The 18,274-nt window shown below is 39.3% G+C and overlaps 3 protein-coding genes across 3 annotated transcripts; all 3 read right to left on the bottom strand.

Annotated features, from left to right (window-relative positions):
- Window positions 1-4,543: 4,543 nt before the first annotated feature.
- On the bottom strand, window positions 4,544-8,959 carry LOC117256661 (blue-sensitive opsin). The gene is made up of 5 exons (XM_033626222.2): window positions 8,441-8,959; window positions 6,750-6,918; window positions 6,257-6,422; window positions 5,893-6,132; window positions 4,544-5,004 (listed from the first exon to the last, which is right to left on the bottom strand). Exons 1-5 carry the CDS (start codon window positions 8,817-8,819, stop codon window positions 4,900-4,902), a joined length of 1,059 nt encoding a protein of 352 aa, XP_033482113.1. The 5' UTR covers window positions 8,820-8,959; the 3' UTR covers window positions 4,544-4,899.
- Window positions 8,960-10,145: 1,186 nt separating this feature from the next.
- On the bottom strand, window positions 10,146-13,584 carry LOC117256662 (blue-sensitive opsin-like). Its single transcript, XM_033626223.1, has 5 exons — window positions 13,206-13,584; window positions 12,916-13,084; window positions 12,663-12,828; window positions 11,693-11,932; window positions 10,146-10,247 (listed from the first exon to the last, which is right to left on the bottom strand). Exons 1-5 carry the CDS (start codon window positions 13,582-13,584, stop codon window positions 10,146-10,148), a joined length of 1,056 nt encoding a protein of 351 aa, XP_033482114.1.
- Window positions 13,585-15,915: 2,331 nt separating this feature from the next.
- On the bottom strand, window positions 15,916-17,552 carry LOC117257506 (blue-sensitive opsin-like). The gene is made up of 5 exons (XM_033627749.2): window positions 17,055-17,552; window positions 16,800-16,968; window positions 16,545-16,710; window positions 16,108-16,347; window positions 15,916-16,017 (listed from the first exon to the last, which is right to left on the bottom strand). The coding sequence occupies exons 1-5, from the start codon at window positions 17,431-17,433 to the stop codon at window positions 15,916-15,918; spliced, it is 1,056 nt and encodes a 351-aa protein (XP_033483640.1). The 5' UTR covers window positions 17,434-17,552.
- Between the last annotated feature and the right edge of the window lie 722 nt (window positions 17,553-18,274).

Here is an 18,274-nt window from a genome sequence, read left to right as displayed (position 1 = left end):
GACAGCTGCACTGACGAGAGTAAAGAAGGAAGTAGTGCTGCAGGAATGAGTCCCTTGTCTCAAAGGCTTTTTTTGAATGGTAAAGTCATGGCAGTAAAGTAATGTGACTGCATAGTAGTTCATTTATAGCCTAATGTTAGCTTTTTACTTCTGGCGATTGCATTTATGCTTCAAAAAATCATAAAGGTGGTGTTTATTTGTGAAGATTATCTTGCTGAACAAAATGTGTTAGTATCGTACACTTACATTTTGTGTTTGTTCTTTTCCCACAGAGCTTATTTCCTGCAATAATCCAGAATCCAATATCTTTTTGTTGAGGGAGCCAGGGTGATGGTAACATCTGGGCTGGCCTACGAATAAATGTCACTCTTGCACTGTTCTATAAAGAGTGAAAGTCCGCACAAGGAGGCAGGGTGGGGTGGTGGATGGATCGAACAAACACAGGACTTTCCCCAAAGACAATCAGGATTAGTGTCTTTATTATAAAATATGTGCTCACCATGTTTCTTTTGCTAAACCTAATCTGTGTAACTTCACATTGCAACATGACACCATTCATGGGACACTACATCGGCTATTATACAAACAGTTGTATGAGGATATGTTGATGTGTTATAATCTGCCTCAGGCATTTTGAAATTATAGTTATAAGCAAGTATCGTAATATTTTATTTGCATTTTTGCATTCTATTGCACCAATCTTATTGTTTTATAATTCTCGTAGATGTGATACAATACAATCATTTTATAATGTGTTGTATTTCCATCATAAGTTGTTAGACATTTTACAATGTGTTGTTGTTTTTACATAGATTTGATATTTTTTCCACTTTACTTAAAGCAAACAGTTACCTCTTACAGTGATTTAAATCCAGCTTGTAATGTTTTCTGTCTATACATCCTCAGGAATTTTATTACTTCACTTAAATGGCTATTTAGAGTAAATTATAATCACATTACAAAGCATTATAAAATTATTGTAATGCATTGAGAATTATAATACACTTTGATCCTTGCAAAAATGTCAGTTAGTGACTATTAATTATAAAGTATTATGACACTAGACCTTATAAGTCATTGTGAATGCTTTATAATGTTTTCTGATCATTGTTTTAAAGCATTAAAAATATTTATGAGTACTAATATAAATAATTATACAGTGCACATCAGTATATCATGTTTTTTATTAAAAGTATGTTTGTAATGCCTTGTAGTCATGGGGGTCAGAGAAAATGTTACTGAATTGTCTCACATAAATAATGAAACGTAAACACTAGTACTATGTGAGTACCTACGCAGAGATTAATGTGTAATCCTCTTCAGTTAACCCTCTTTAGCTCATTGTATTAAAGCATTTGAAAACAAGTGCATGTAACCGCTTTAAACTGAGAGTCATTCATCATTATAAGAATACATTTTGTTTCCAGAGCACTTATTATCATTTATCAAAGTGGACCCAAGGGGAAAATTATTCATGCTTAGATTGTATGCCAAGATGTGTATGAGTGTGTGTGTGTGTGTGTGTGTGTGTGTGTGTGTGTGTGTTTGTCTGCCAAGTTATCTGAACTCCGCAAGGTAAAGCCTTTAAGTCTGTGCTCGGTGAGTGAACTAGTGATCCACGTACCCGCAGCATTGTTGGCAACAGGTAAGAATGACTGACAGACTGGATCTAATCTGAGTTTGGCAAAGTGTTTCCATTCTACAGATGACCTTGAGTCATAAATATAAACAGTATAATATATAATTAAATGTTTCTTAATATTATAGTGTGTAATAGGCCTATACAATATATTCATACAAGTTGTTGTGCTATGAAAACTACGGCCCTTGACAGTGTTTTCAAGTGATTACCTCACCCAGATGTACTCAGTTACAGTTCCCATGGTATCAGCTGTGACCAAAGCAGTATGGCGCCATCTGCTGTCTAAATGTTGACTCGTCTTTTACACTACAGTGACATCTGATATATTGAATTTTATACATTTGAATGAATTGAATGATGATTCAAAAGAGAGTGCTGCATTTATTTATTTGTTTTTTTATTTTGCAGATTTGAGAGCGCTGTCAGACAATGTCAGCTGTGCCAGATGGGATTCAAAAGGGAAAAATGAGTAGATGCACACTTATTTCAATTTCTTAGATTATGTGTTAGCAGCATTTCAAAGTGTTTGCATGGTGCAGGCAACAGTGAGTTAATGATCTCATCACTTTTCTCCACAAAACTAGGTTGTGAAAATCATTTCATCATTTCATTATTTGTATGAATAATGTTCTATAATGATCATAACTGCACTTGTATATTTACGCTCTGAAATGGTAATATGCTTTGTATATCATGTTTTCCTTGTGTGCTGAAATATCATTCCAAACCTTAATATTAATTTTACCACAAATTGTCCTTCTGGCTCACTGCTGATGTTCTGAAACATACTCAGTTTCAAAATATCCACAGTGAGCGGGATGGATGTGTTTTGAGATTTCATTGAGCACTAAGACAAATTCAGGGAGTGTAATTAAAGCAGAACTATGGCTTTGGCTTGGCGTCTTCATTAAAGGGGAACTACACCCAAAAAAATCCCTTCATGTTACTCCTATAGTTTAAGATAGTCCAGAAATATTAGTAAACATGAACAACTCTGTACCAAATCCCAAAACTAGAGTGCTTAAACACAAATCTATGATGTCATCAAGTATTAAGTGTGAAATTGCTGCACTGACAATGAATGGTGAAAGATGACAGATGAGTATATGGGTACATTTTTTGTTTCAGAACTGAGAACACTACAATAGAAAAAGGGCTTTTTCATATTTAGTGAAAATGATTCATACCATGCCCAAGTACGGTTGCCCCCACCCCGCACCACTCCGTCCTCTCCCTTGCTGCTCAACCTTTATATTAGTAATGTTGTACCTGAGTACACTTGCATCATCATCATCTACGAGACAGTTTTGTTGTGCTACAGTGCAGAAAAGGGTGCTGTCAGGGTCTGTATAGAGACTGTCATCAGTGGGTACTGGCAGAGCAGCAAGGCAAAGCTCTGCTCCTGCCCGGAGGGGGAGGAGTGAAGCTGGATCCGGGTCTCTCTGCAGCAGGCTACACTCTGCCATCTGATGAAGAGGCATCAGTATTACATTTAGACTGTTTCATAACAAGTTAAAAAACCTTGTAGCCATATTAATTAGCGGTCCATTTCTGTGTTTTGGTACAGATGCTTACTGCACTGGACTACACGTGAACCATACTCAAGACCACCTTTTCAATTGGACTCAAGTATGAATTGGCGTACTGTGCCCACATATGGTACACAGTGTTCACACTAATCAAATGAACTGGGTTTTGGGGTCAAGTGTACTGGGATTGGGGCCCTGGTCCCTGATGTGAAAGCCCCTTAAGGCCTCATTTCTGTGCAAAGTTAGATCCATGTACATACACAGATGGAGCCATCTATCTGTACTCTGCGTTCATTTCCTCCATATTTGTGCACATTTTCTGAAAGCTCACAGACACGGATGAAACAGAGCAGTACCATGAGAGATCATGGGGGCAGTGTAGCATAGTTCAAGCATAATGCAACTGCAGGAAAAGACAGACATTCAAAAAATGGTGGAACAGAATGAATGGGTTATATAGTGAAAATAATTCTTTGTTCACATGTCATGATGTATTTAATCTCCTCACAGACCACCTCCGTCTACAATGCTGCCTCCATTTAAATTAAAGGTACATTATTGCGACCTCATCCTATTGCATTTGTTGTTGACAGAAAGTTTTGACTTTAGCCTCTAGTGCCATCTGTTGGCTCTATCTGTGCAGTGGCAGTGGCATTTACAGTGTTTGAAATGAATGTATTTATAGAGTATAAATGAGCCTTAAAGCTCATTTGGATATAAAAATGAAAAACATTCTGTGGATCCACAAAATCAGGCTCCCATTCATTGTCTGTGAAGCAGCTCCAGATTTCATACCTGACGACATCACAAGTTTAAGACTTAGTTTTCTGTTTTCTAGCTTTGAGAGAGTAGCTCATGTTCACAAATATTGACTGATTTCCATGACAATTGCAATGACATATTTGAATTTATAATTTAGGTGGTGTTCCCTTTTAACGTCAGGGCATTCAGTGCTTCATTGAGCACATCAGCAGAGAATAACATACGCAGACTTGTGGACTTTACTTTTTTTCCCCAAGTCCATCCCAGAAACTATCAGACAGATTAGATGAGGTTTGCCCACATTGTCAGTAATTGTTTCTCACATGTATAAAACTGTAAAGTTGTAGGTCAGCTGTTTATTATTCTCTGTTAGACTCCAGGTTGTTTCTATGCACATGAATCCCTAAACAATAAATACAGTTTTCCATCTCATTCACAAAGATTTGTAATATACTACAACATTAGCTTGCAGTTAATAAATTAACAACTACTATGGGTTTCCATTGACCAAAGTTTGACATCTTCATTTAATTTTTAGGACAAGATCAAGGCTAAATAATATACAATTTGTCACATACATCTGAAATGAATAGTCTGGAAAAGACACAAATAATAATTATCACTGACATTTATTTGTTTCTTCTTTTTTTTTAAAACATTTTTCTTTGCATGTAACTCTTCAGCTGTAATAACAGAATAATCCATTTGTCATATTTGTTCGTTCAGTGTTATTTACAATACGTAAACAGTGGTGTAGTGGAGGGTATATGCAGGTATATGTGGTATACCCACTTCTTTTCTGGCCATATACAGTTTACCCACCTATTTACCAATAATCATTGGAATATATAGGAGAGCACACCCACTTCCTCCTCCATAACATGCCCATCTACCTAGCCGTATACCCACCTCATCAGCTACCACTACACCACTGTATATCAGACACCAAAATGAGTCGTGAACAACCTAAGCAGGTCCGACTTTGGAGACTTCAGTGACGGATTGACTTGTTGATGACTCCTCATCGTCGCTTCCACTCATCCCCAGCATCTTCTGTATACACGAGCGGAACTGAAAGGGAAAAGCAACACAGGTACATTCATTGGTGAGGGAAAAATATTTCCATTAGTACCTCTAATTTAATAACATAACGAACTTTGGAGATCAAACTGTAACAATATATATTTGATGACTTGTGACAGGTTTATTTTATCATATAATCCAAATTAATAAAGACTTCAGAATTTTAAGTATTTAATGTCACATCACGTTTTCTCCATGAGGAGGGAGCAAGCTTACGTTACATTTGTACGTTTCATACATGTCATATCAACATTTCTGAAATGTTTGAGAGCAAAAGGCAGCAGCAAAGGTTGTTTTTTGCGAAAAATTGCAGCATCTAAAGCAGCTCTAAAATCAGCTATTTAAGCCAAAACATGTTTTTTCCTAATCATGCCCAAGTGGTTTTTGTGACCAAGCATATCCACATACAATGGAAGAAGGAAGCTCTGCTTGGCTCTGATGACTGGTGGACAGGTGTTCTTTGATGAGGCAGGTAAAAAGTGCAAAAAAACAAGATCCCAGAAGTCTCAAATTAATGCAGAAAAAAATAAGGCACTTCATCTTTGGGTGAAATAATCTTATATATTAATTCTTCAATGACAGCCAAAACATAATCTTTTCCTCACCAAAACCAAGTGGTTTTCGTGTCCGAATATTACTACATGTTTACCACAGTGTGTTGAAATGTAAGGAAACCAAAATGTAAAGTTTCAACACATCCCTGGCACAATAACATGCAAATGTTACATATCCATAGTTTGCAGAAATGTACAATGTCCTCATTTATTCTAGGGACTGGGTTGCTAAATTCAGTACAACTTTAGTTAAGCCAAGTGAAAATAAGGTTACCCTCCTACCTGCAAATAGCTTTTAAATCATAACTGACAGTGAACCAACCTGTTTATTTAGGAGGATGTAGATAATGGGGTTGTAAACTGTGGAGGCTTTGGACAGACAGGAGGGAATGGTTGCCAGTCTCAGGTCAAAAGGCTGCCCTCGATTGTTGACGACCCAAAGAGCAAAGGAGGCGTAAGGCATCCAGCACACCAGGAAGCCCAAGACCATGACGACCACCATCCTGGTCACCTCCCGCTCTGCCTTCTGGGTGGAGGCAGATTCAGCTTGGGCCTTCGCTGCCTGTTGACCAGGGACATACATAAATGTGGTTGGTCTGAAGGAGACAAACACACTCGTAGCTATGAAATCAAATGAGATATTGTATTGTTTTTTTAAATCAACCTAACAGAGACGTATCACTTACCGCTTTCAACATGAAAAGCAGCTGTGAGTAGCAGAAAACGATGGTGAAGAAAGGGACAGAAAAGCAGAAGCAGAAGAGGAACATCACATAGGACTCATTGTTGAACTTGTTGTTGGTTGTGTACCAGTCTGGTCCACAGGAGCACTGCATGCCCTCTGGGATATACCTGAAGAGACAGACAGTGAGTCAGTACTTTACATGTACGTACTGCAGGAACATGTGGTGGCTGTGTGTCTGGGATATACCTGAAGAGACAGACAGTGAGTCAGTACTTTACATGTACGTACTGCAGGAACATGTGGTGGCTGTGTGTCTGGATATTTGGAATTAGGGGCAAAATGATTAACCTTACAAGAGCTCTTGTAAGAGCGGGGAAAATTGGTACTTCAAGATCATAGTTTTAAAAAGTCAGTTACAGAGTTACTCATCTCCATTGCTATATCATCTATTAAAGACTAAGAACTCTGCTGTGTGATGGCCTTTAAATACAGACCTACTCCATCCAACCAGAGGAGGAACTGCAGCCATCAAAGCAAACACCCAAGTCATTGCGCAGCAAGCTATAGCATGGTTAGGCTTGAAGGCGAAGTTCCCGAGTGGCTTGCAGACGACAAGCCATCTCTCAAATGCTACCACAGCCAGAGACCACAGGCTGACCATACCTGGAACAAGACAGGAGAGTATAACAGACTGATAACAGCTCCCTCATTGAGCTGCACTTTATAATACTGCATATCTGTGGTAGAGTCTAAAACATTATAAAGCAGGGATTGTAATAGTTACTTTGTTTTACTAAATGATACTTCTGGCTTGCCTGCAGTCCACTCAGCTAGACCTCAGCGGTAGTTACATGTTTGGTATTAGGCTTTATTATTATCTGTAGAGGCCTTATGACATATTTTGCCGTCACATTCTCATCGAAAAATTGTTTGACATTAAAGGAAGGTAAAACGATAACAGTGGATCTGATGCAGAATGGTTTTAAGCAGTGTTATAGTCAAGACCACCTTAACCGAGACAAAATCATGATCGAGACTACCAGTGCTTGCCTCTTACTGGAAAATGTGGAACATAAAAACCATAATGTTCCACAGTCTGATCTGAAAGACCCACATTCCCACTAATTCACCCACATAAAACAACAACAGATTTCTCTTTTATGCCATATTAAGTATACGTGTATGTACATAAATATATATATATACATATATATATATATATATATATGTGTGTGTGTGTGTGTGTGTGTGTGTGTGTATATGTATAACACTAAAGAGCTGAAATCAACTTGACCATCTTTATTCAAAACTGTTTTTCACACAGGCAATTTAGTGATATCCCTACAGTTGTGGTCTGGGCTGCTCTTGAAATAAAGTTTTCTGAGTCAGAAACCACAATAAAATGGAGTAAAAATGTGGTTGAGTCCAAGATGAAGCCGAGACCTTCAAATACTGGTCTCAAGAACAAGACAGATCTTGAGTACTACACACTGGTTTTAAGTTTAGACAAAGAATTTGTCTCTTATCTGTCATCCAAAGTTTCTAGGTTGCTTCCTGAGCAGCAAGAGCCAAAGTTTCTTTGTAGATTGAGGAAAAGAACTATATCTTAGTTCTCAAAACAACAGGAAATTAACAGCTAAGATGTTAAAGCTGTTAAATATTATTTTTTATATATTAAGCACAAGCTAAAATTGCAGCTTTTTGTATGAGGTGGAGACACTGACGTTACAAAGTGTTGTTTCTGTGGTAAAGATCAAAGTATTTCTCCAGCAGACTACTGTTATGAAAAACAAGTGTCAGTATAGAGCCGTGCTATCATATATTTTCATATAAATAGCAATGTAATACCATGATGCTGATGGCAAAACCACACTGTAATCTATAAGAGATTGTTTTGTCATGGGAAGAAGTGGCTGCGACTTATTTGAAGATATCTTGTCTGACAATAAAATCAGCATGGTGGGGCTGCAAGAAAGTTCAGAGGAGGCTTGCAGTTTTAATGTAATCGTTTTTTATAAACAGTAACCATAGGTACAAAATGTTGCGTACTTTAAAAGACGCATAAGCAGAAATGTTTGCCTTTTGGTCAATAGGATTAAAAAAGAAACTCTTCTGTGGTAGTATTGTACTCAGCTAACTTTTTTTATAACTTTGTTTTATTTATTCCATTCATCAAGATCCTTACCACCAACAGTTGCTGTAAATCCTTCAATCTTGCACCCCAGTGGACCAAGAATCATGTATCTGAAGGCAAAGCAGTAGAAGCAGGTGAAGGAGCCGACAGAGGAGACGAGAAGGTTTGCCACAGCCAAGTTCACCAGAATGTAGTTCAGATGAGAGCGGAGCTTCTTATATTGAACAGTACATGCGATAGTGAGGATATTAATGCCTGTACCGGTCACAAACAGGAAGAACATAAATGCTGACATGGAATAAAATATCCCAAGGCTCCCTAAGTGGTCCTGAGGAACTAGGTATGGACTGAAGGATGTGATGTTGTTGGTGTCCAGAGGGATGGGAATCCAGAAGTCCTCTGGGAGCTCCACTGGACGATTTCCCCTCATTTTTGTCTGGTTCTGTGTCAAATAAAAATTCAAGCACTTTTCAGAAAGACGTTAAAATGGTATTATTGTACCAAGACTACAAATAATTTACATCTGATTTTAAATAGTGCTGATACTTCTGACTGTTTCACAGTCCTCTGACTGACCTTTGTCTCTTTCTGATGGAGCGTTAAGGGCGTATTTATAGGAACTTTGAATATCACTCAGGCTAAACTTAATTGGCTCAAGGAGGGGCTTTAAAGCTTTGGTTCACAGATCACACATACTTATACTAGTGTATGTGCACACACATCATGCACTCCCATAATAACATGTGCCACCTTTGAGCTAATATAGAGATTAGTAGCTCAGTACCAGAGCTTGCAAGGATCATCTTGATACATCCCAGTGTAGCACTGTTTGTGAACCACGTAATCTCATCATCAGTGATGTGCGGGTGGTCATTTGCATGCATTTGGCCCTCAGTAATCCAGGTTGTACTGGGTTACCTCAGACTTTATGTCACCAACAATTTCAAAGAAACAGATTCTTATTATACATATGCGCCAGCAATAGCCGAGGCCAAAGGCAATTTTGTTTTCAGGTTGACCCTCTGTCTGTCTCATTCTCGTTAACACAATATCTTAAGAATGCCTCAAGGGAATTTTTTCAAATTTGGTACAAACATTCACAACGATGAAATGAATAGAAATTGGTGGTCAAAAGTCAAAGGTCAGCATCACTGTGACCTCAAAAAACATGTTTTTGGCCATAATTTAAGAGTTCATACGCTAATAAAAATGACTACGATGATATTTTATATCCAAAAGGTGAAAGGTCAACTTCCCTGTGACATCATACTGTTCTGCAAAAACAAATTCCTGGCAATTATTCAGCATCAAAACTCAGGAACAGAAGAGGAGACATTTGGTTAGATACTGAATTGGAGACACTGATCATGTCCCCTGTCTCATGAAGACTCATGAAACTATATTTTGCAATAATTTGGTTGGAATCATTAACAGTAACAAAAACAACAACTGTCACCACATTGCTTTTTTTTAATTTCTTGGAGTGAATATGTGCCTCACAACACAATGCCCATACAGGGAAACTGCATGCAGTCCAAACCAGTGAATGTCATCAACAAACGGACACTATATAGAAATGTTTTTTATTTTTTTTATTTTTCACTTTGCAGATTATTTATGACTTCTTACTCGAATATCAGCAGAGCATATATATATATATATATATATATATATATATATATATTATATGACAGAACACATACATTTATTGTTATTTACAATTCACAATAATTCGTGGCAAGCCTTGATGTTCAGGCTAAGCAGGCCCAACTTTGGAGACTTCAGTCACTGATTGTGATGTGGAGGATTCCTCCTCACCTCCACCCATCCCCACCATTGCCATCATACATGAACGGAACTGAAATTACAAAAAGGTAAAAGTAGTTAAAATGTACGTTGTTTCTGTAGGACAAAAATCTGGTATCTATTTTTATCATGAAGTGTGAAGATAACAGAGGGTGAAAGGAAGCAAAATGTTAATTTTAAACATTAAAGGCTCTCCTGATATCAGACAGAATTGTCAACTTTCTACACTCTGTTTCTATTTTCAGTCTGACATTGTGTCCATTCTAACTGATTTCTGTGGGGCAAGGGGATTCGATTTTCCCAAACCAGTCACTAGAGAGCATGTCCGCCTGAATCTTACTTCATGTTGAGTCCACACTGATGTGTAGCCATGCCAACATGCTGATTTTGCCAATGTTTTAAGAGTGGAGCAGAGAGAAGTAACAACAAACTTTGATATCGGGCAATGTTGACAAGACCTGGATTTAGAACTGCCTCAACAGTTGCATCTATCTTCAGCGCTTTGCCAAACAACCTGACAACAATTTGACAACAGTGTTAATCCCGTTTGTTGTGCTGATTGGCTAAGTGAGTCCCCCCATGTCACTCTTTGGTTGCTTTTTTTGTTTCTGAAACTGAAATTTCATGTCACATTGGCAGATGAACCAGTCAACTCAGTGAAGTGAGCAGATTCAAAGATCTGCAGGCAAATTAAAGGCACTATAGTGTATGTCGCCTGGTGGTCGCATCAAAACTACACCAGTTTTTAGTGGGACTGTAGGAATACTTCTACACATAGTGGCATAGCAAAGTGGATAAATTAATGATTTAACATATTCTGTTTTTTTGACATGAAATATAAAAATGTTGCATTCGTGAGGTATATGCACAAGACAGCACTGATGCAAAACATCTACTAGCAAGTAATTTTCCGAGTTTCTGTATGATCTGTTAAAAGCTAAGAGGAAGACACTTCATGATTTCATAACAAACTGTTGCACTCATGCACCTCAGACTGACATCAGAAACAGAACAGTGCTTATGTGATACAAAGGCAGGGCAGTATGGAGAAAGTCACACTACCAAATTCCTTGATATTGATATTGTAAGGGCACTGTAGGATTGACTATTGGTACCTTATAAAATATTAAAACACTGAGATTTCTGAAAATAATCATCAGTAATGTGGATATAATTACTAAGTGGGTAAAGGCAAATAACAGAACAGCTAGAACAGTGTGCTAAGTTCCGACAATTACATCACTTTACTGTAATGCAGCCTTTAAACTCAGGAAAGGACGACACCTACGATATTACAATGTTCAAAATCTAGGATATATTGCACAGCCCTATGTGATACACAAACTCTGTTTTGGCACATTGTCAGCTTCATGTGTTAAAAACCCAAAAACAGGGTTATTGTTGGGTTTCCCTATCGGTTTCTCTCAACAGCTCTTCCACATACTTCTTTGCAACAAAGCAAAAAGTGCACTGTTTCAAACCAAACATTTAACAGACCTGTTTGTTGAGGAGAACATAGATGACAGGGTTGTAGACTGTGGAGGCTTTGGACAGACAGGAGGGAATGGTTGCCAGTCTCAGGTCGAAAGGTTGCCCCCGATTGTTAACGACCCAAAGAGCAAAGGAGGCGTAAGGCATCCAGCACACCAGGAAGCCCAGCACCATGACGACCACCATCCTGGTCACCTCCCGCTCTGCCTTCTGGGTGGAGGCAGATTCAGCTTGGGCCTTCGCTGCCTGTTGAGGAAGCGAGTTGGGTCAAAGAGGTTATAAATGAGCCAGTAGTGTCACCAGCTATCGCAGTTAGTACACATACACAAGTGTTTTCTGAACAGTCAGTCAGTCTCTGTTAATGGTCCATGATTTCTACTGATAAACTTTGGCTTTGATAAGACACAAGATCACTCAAATATAAATGTTGTTTACTCTTGAGAAGACTTTTTTTTAGTGTCACATGTAAAAATGCAGCCTTTTCAAAACCTTTTTAAGTAAACCAAAGTAACTACATTTGGGCTTTATGTTATTTAATTTAAGGCTTTTTGTTATTTAGTTTAGGCTTCATTTCCTCCCTATGTATAGCCAAAATACATGTACAGAAAAATACAAAATTACAAAAGTTTACGTCAAGGTACATGTGACTCCTCAGGCAGGTGCGGGGCTGAGCTGAGGAAATCTGTAAGCCACAAAACAGTTGTTTATGCATGCCTCCATCTGCTTTAGGTAGACACAGAATCTTACACACAGAAGTTAAAAAAAACAGCACTCTGCAAGTTCTTAAGTGAGTCTGATTAATGTTTTATTTGATTTTGAAACCCTACCTTTATGTTGTTTTTATTTAGCCTTTCTGTGGCTGTTGCATGGTAAATCAATGAAGTTTCATTTTATGAAAAACAACTTGTATAATTGCACTTTTAAACAGCCCCCTTATCAACTTCATCCTGGCACCTGGCATGTTTGTTTGCCTCACCATTTTCAGTGTGATGAGCAGCTGAGCATAGCAGAAGATAATGGTGGCGAAGGGAACAGCAAAGCAGAAGCAGAAAAGAAACATCACATAGGATTCGTTGTTGTATTTGTTGTTCGTGGTGTACCAGTCTGGACCACAGGAGCACTGCAGGCCTTCTGGGATATACCTGGACAGATATTCACAATGGCATTCAGTGTCCATTCCAGCTTCCCGAGATAAATTTTCGGTGTTTACGTTGGTTTTTGTTGCTTACCTGCTCCATCCAAACAGTGGAGGTAGTGAGGCAATCAGTGCAAACACCCAGGTAAATGCACAGCAAGCTATGGCATGGTCAGGCTTGAAAACAAAGTTTCCAAGTGGTTTGCAGATGACCAGCCATCTTTCAAACGCTACCACAGCAAGAGACCACAGGCTTACCATACCTGGAATGACAGAGACAGAGAATTTAAAACATTTTCAAACCATTATAGATAAGTCCAGTAGTAGAAAGGCATGATCCAGTCGAATTAGTTTATTGTTTCAAAACTACAGCTTAAATCTTACCGCCAAGTGTCGCCATAAAACCCTCAATCTTGCATGCTAGAGGTCCGAAGATGAAATATCTGGTTGCAAAGGAGCAGCAGGCAGTGAAGGAGCCCACACAGGACACAAGAAGGTTTGCCACTGCCAAGTTCACCAGGATGTAGTTGAGGTGGGACCGGAGCTTCTTGTGCTGGATGGTGCATGCAATGGTGAGGACGTTAATGCTAGTGCCAACTGTGAATAAAAAGAACATGAATCCTGCCATGATGTAGAAGGTGCCCGTGCCACCCAGGTGGTCCTGAGGAACCAGAAAAGGACTGAGTGATGTGATGTTGTTAGTGTCCAGGGCAACGGGTATCCAGAAGTCCTCTGGCAGCTCCATGCCACGATTTGCCCTCATTTAGCCCTTCTTAATATGAAAATCAATCACAATCAGTATACCTCCTTGCTTATGTTGTTGCTTTGCCTATATCATATAACGGTAATGAAGAATAAAACTTTCAAGAGGCAGACATTAATGCTGTGTTGTCTGTGTCCCTAAAGTCTTGTGCTGTTTTCTCGTGCTTTTGTGGAGGACTGACGTTTATAAAGGGCCAAAAGATGCTACTGATCCCAATTAAAAAGTTAATCAGTTCTACAAATGACTGATTATTGGGGTTGCATTAATTGGTGTAAGTCATTTAGTGGCTTTCCCCTCTGGCTGAGCTGCCAAAGAGGTTGCAAGCACAGATGTTTTGATAAAGTATGGCACTAGCAGACAGCTTAAGCATTACAGCTAGGATGAAGGGTTGAGGACAATGTCTGGCATGCGCTCAAAGTACAGCCAGTTGGCACATGCTGCAAATTTCATAATAAGTGTTACTGTCATTGGGTGGATGTGTCAGAGGAAGTGCTTCTTATTTGCCCAGTTCACTAAATATCAAGTGTTTTTGTTAGAAAACAGATTGATGGTTTTAAAAGAGAGGGGAGGGAGCACTCTGGTTCTGTTGGAAGAACTTTAGCACTGTTTGCAAGGGGGCACATACCCATTCCAGGTCTTTTACTGCATGGTAAATGCAAAGTGGTGCTGGGTGCTACTTGTGCCTGCTCGGGTGCCAACTTTCAAGGGCATAGAGGCAGGTGGCACCTCACGTTGGTTGCAACTATAACCTACTTACCAGAAATCCAGAGTTCAGAGCTGATCCTCTTCCAGGCTTTGTTTTTTAGGAGTGTATTAAATTATCTGTCCATTGGGACAGATCATAAAGCTCCGGAAGCCCTGTGCTATAATGATCAACTCCTTCTTCATATTTACTAGTGATATATACATGAGAAACGTGCTAAATTTAAGGGTGCAAAAATGCTGCATGTGTCCAGGCCCTGAAGGCCCTGCATTTGGGACTGCATCAAGACCAAGTTAAACAGGTTAATCCCACTTTCTTAAGGAAGAGCACAGCAGGTCTTTGCCTGCTAATCTGGTTTCCAATAACATTAATTCTGATAATCTCATGCCTTGTGGCTCTTTGTAATCCACTCTACTAGTTTAACTCAAGCTTTGTGTTACCTTTTTGGCATTTTGCCTCCTTCCCTGAGCTTAAAGGGTGCATAAGATGTTGAGAAGTGCAGAAGGTGCTCACTGCACCGTAACTCTGTCAGTCCAACAGCCCAATGCACACAGGGAGATTATACATCATTATATCAGGGGAGGCAGGTGATTTAACTAAGACTAGAGGATGAAGTTGAAATGAACAATAAAAATGCATTGAACTGCATAGGGACATAAAAAGCAACATAAAGCAGCTGTATTATGAAAAAAAAGAAAAAAAAACAGATATTGTTGTAGTTTAAAAGGAACAAAAATAACTCAGTTACCACATGGCTTTTTTGAATTTCTCACTAAATAATAAGTTACTGTCATAACACAGCTTGTGCAACAGCCTCTCACATGTCGCAATGAACATGTGCCTTACGACACAATACCCATGTAAGGAAACTGTCAACAGTCAAAATCCAGTGACTGGTTTGTTTTCCAGTATCAACAACATACAGACACCATATACATGTTTGTATTTTTTTATTTTTCACTTTGCAGATTATTTATGAGTTCTTCATTATTTGAATTGCAACATTGCATATATTTTTTCCAACACATTCTCACTTCCAACTCGTCAAATACGATGGCTTGGTCAGTGGCCCTATGACCAGTAGGGACTCCCTCTAGAGTCAGTTTTGGATGCTCGTTACATATATGGTGTCTTTTCAAAATAAACCTCTGTTTTTACAGAAACATAGGTTTTGTCATGAAAACTATTTTCGGTTTAGGCAGCAAAACTACTCAGTTAGGTTTAGAAAAAAGACTATGGTTTGGGTTAAAATTAGTATGATGTGTAAATTTACTCAACAAGTTAACAAGTATGTCATTAACGTAATATAGTTAAAAAGAGGGTCAGTGGTGACTTTTGGTTTCACACAGAACGCGAACGGTGGTCTCATGGGTGAAATTCATCTGTTCCCATCCCCTTATGAGTTTAAACTGGAATTAGCTGAAAGCCTGATACATCTCATACAGACGCTAAAGGGTGCCTTGTGCATCGGAATCACACACCAACGGCCTCTGAAGATGCTGCCGTATCCGACGCCCTGGGGATAAGAACGTGCTGATTTTTTCATATGACAAAACATGCATACATATACTGTTATTTACAATTCACAAGAGTTAGTGGCAGAGAGGTCAACAGTCTTGATGCTCAGTCTAAGCAGGTCCAACTTTGGAGACTTCAGTCACTGACTGTGTCGACGACTCTTCATCCTCACCTCCACCCATCCCCAGCATTTTCATCATGCATGAGCGGAACTGAAAAACATCAACAGAAAAACAGTTTCAAAAATATACCTTTTAACCATAACTGTAATGTATTTTCAATCAACAGGACATCCAGCTGACCTGTTTGTTGAGGAGAACATAGATGATTGGGTTGTAGACTGTAGAAGACTTGGAAAAGACAGCTGGTATAGAAGCAAATCTCAGGTCAAAAGGCTGCCCGCGGTTATTGACGACCCAAAGAGCAAAGGAGGTGTAAGGCAACCAGCACACCAGGAAGCCCAGCACCATGACGACCACCATCCTGGTCACCTCCCGCTCTGCCTTCTGGGTGGAGGCAGATTCAGCTTGGGCCTTCGCTGCCTGTTGAATGAGAGAAGTGATTTGAGCCTTATGACTTCTGCATTTTTGGTGGTCCATGAACCAAACAGTTTATTCACACAAGAGATACAGCTAGGTTTAAATTCGTTTCATAGAAATAGTTTATACATTTCTGACTAGCATCCAATAGCCAGAAAAACATTCTTTAATTCTGTTATAGTTTTCTAACTTTGTCTCACCATTTTCAGTGTGATGAGCAGCTGAGCATAGCAGAAGATAATGGTGGCCAAGGGAACAGCAAAGCAGAAGCAGAAAAGAAACATCACATAGGATTCGTTGTTGTATTTGTTGTTTGTGGTGTACCAGTCTGGACCACAGGAGCACTGCATGCCTTCTGGGATATATCTGGAGAGATGTTCACATTAGCACTGAGTGCACATGGCAGCTGTCTATCATGATCAGTGCAAATGTAAAGGTGTGTGAGTGATACTGACCTGCTCCATCCGAACAGTGGAGGAGCTGAGGCAATCAGTGCAAACACCCAGGTAAATGCACAGCAAGCTATAGCATGATCAGGCTTGAAAATAAAGTTACCAAGTGGTTTGCAGATGACCAGCCATCTTTCAAACGCTATCACAGCAAGAGACCACAGGCTTACCATACCTGGAACAAGATAAAACAGATTACTTTTTTCAGCTCATTTAAATGTACTATAATCTTATATTTCTATGTCTCAAAGTTTGTCTTACCACCAAGTGTTGCCACAAAACCTTCAATCTTGCATGCTAGTGCTCCAAAGATAAAATATCTCGATGCAAAGGAGCAGCAGGCAGTGAAGGACCCCACACAGGACACAAGAAGGTTTGCCACGGCCAAGTTCACCAGGATGTAGTTGAGGTGGGACCGGAGCTTTTTGTTTTGGATGGTGCATGCGACTGTAAGCGCATTGATGCTGGTGCCCGCAAAAAATAAAAATAACATGTACGCGGCCATTGCATAGTAGGTACTTGAGCTTGCTAGATGGTCCTGGGGGATCAGGAAGGGGCTGAAAGCTGTGATGTTGTCCGTGTCCAGAGGGACGGGGATCCAGAAGTCCTCTGGAAGTTCCGTAACACGACCGTGCTTCATTTTGCCTTTAGTGTGTCAGTGAGGAGAATCAAAGTTTGCTTTTCATGTGATGGTTAGTTCAGTGTCTCATGCACTATGGCTATGGCAGTCCATTACAGAAGACTGGCTGTACATTTATAGGGATGTCTGACAGGACATTTAATTAATTGAATTAATTGAATTGATTGATTAATTGGAGTCAAACCAGGCCAGAAGCCATTACAAGATTTCCTCATTATTCATATCCTGTTCTTATCTCATCACTGAGACACTCTCAGGTCAAAAGCAATGATGCACAGTACAATGAAACATACACACATACATAAACGCTAGACACACGTAACATATATGCACCCAAACATTTTAGCTGAATTTAGTCTCTAATTGCGCAAATCAGTTCAATTGGATCCAATCTTGAAGGAACAACATTTCTTTGAAATCAGCTAATCCACTCATCAGTGCTATTACGACTGCTAATCACATGCAATCTGTCCTCAGATAGCCTGCTTTCTGTTAGCATTAGGATGGATGATCTCTACCTTCTTTACTGAACCGGGATCAAGAAAGGATTACCTCTTTTCGCAACCCAATCGCCGTGATAAATGTTAGCATTGTGTGTTCTGCAGACCACAGCAATGTTACGTACATTTCAAGTATAGCAGATATGCCTGCCACTGTAGTTCTCCTACACACTTAGCATACAAGAGTAGTTTCAGTTTTGCAACCTCACCTCTAGATGCCACTAATTCCTACACACTGGACTCTTGAGAAACATACTTACCATTATGGAAGTTGAGCTGTAAGTCTGCACTTCCTGGCTGTGAAGGGATTTACAGTTTCTCCTGGATACAAACATATTTTA

Source organism: Epinephelus lanceolatus, chromosome 1, assembly GCF_041903045.1.
Source record: "Epinephelus lanceolatus isolate andai-2023 chromosome 1, ASM4190304v1, whole genome shotgun sequence".
Taxonomy (NCBI): domain Eukaryota; kingdom Metazoa; phylum Chordata; class Actinopteri; order Perciformes; family Serranidae; genus Epinephelus; species Epinephelus lanceolatus.
The sequence above is the reverse complement of the archived record's forward strand: the minus strand, read 5'-3'. Positions and strand labels throughout refer to the sequence as shown.

Bases quoted from the DNA above. Each gene is read 5' to 3' on its own strand.
- LOC117256662 (XM_033626223.1), bottom strand. From the start codon at position 13,584: ATGAGGGCAAATCGTGGCATGGAGCTGCCAGAGGACTTCTGGATACCC. The intron at 13,085-13,205 runs GTAAGATTTAAG...CTGTCATTCCAG, and splicing joins TTTTATGGCGACACTTGGCG to GTATGGTAAGCCTGTGGTCT. The intron at 11,933-12,662 runs GTGAGGCAAACA...CTTCCTCAACAG, and splicing joins TGCTCATCACACTGAAAATG to GCAGCGAAGGCCCAAGCTGA.
- LOC117256661 (XM_033626222.2), bottom strand. From the start codon at position 8,819: ATGAGGGGAAATCGTCCAGTGGAGCTCCCAGAGGACTTCTGGATTCCC. The intron at 6,919-8,440 runs GTAAGGATCTTG...GTCTTGTTCCAG, and splicing joins ATTTACAGCAACTGTTGGTG to GTATGGTCAGCCTGTGGTCT. The intron at 6,133-6,256 runs GTAAGTGATACG...CCTGGTCAACAG, and splicing joins TGCTTTTCATGTTGAAAGCG to GCAGCGAAGGCCCAAGCTGA.
- LOC117257506 (XM_033627749.2), bottom strand. From the start codon at position 17,433: ATGAAGCACGGTCGTGTTACGGAACTTCCAGAGGACTTCTGGATCCCC. The intron at 16,348-16,544 runs GTGAGACAAAGT...CTCATTCAACAG, and splicing joins TGCTCATCACACTGAAAATG to GCAGCGAAGGCCCAAGCTGA. The intron at 16,018-16,107 runs GTCAGCTGGATG...GATGTTTTTCAG, and splicing joins ATGTTCTCCTCAACAAACAG to TTCCGCTCATGCATGATGAA.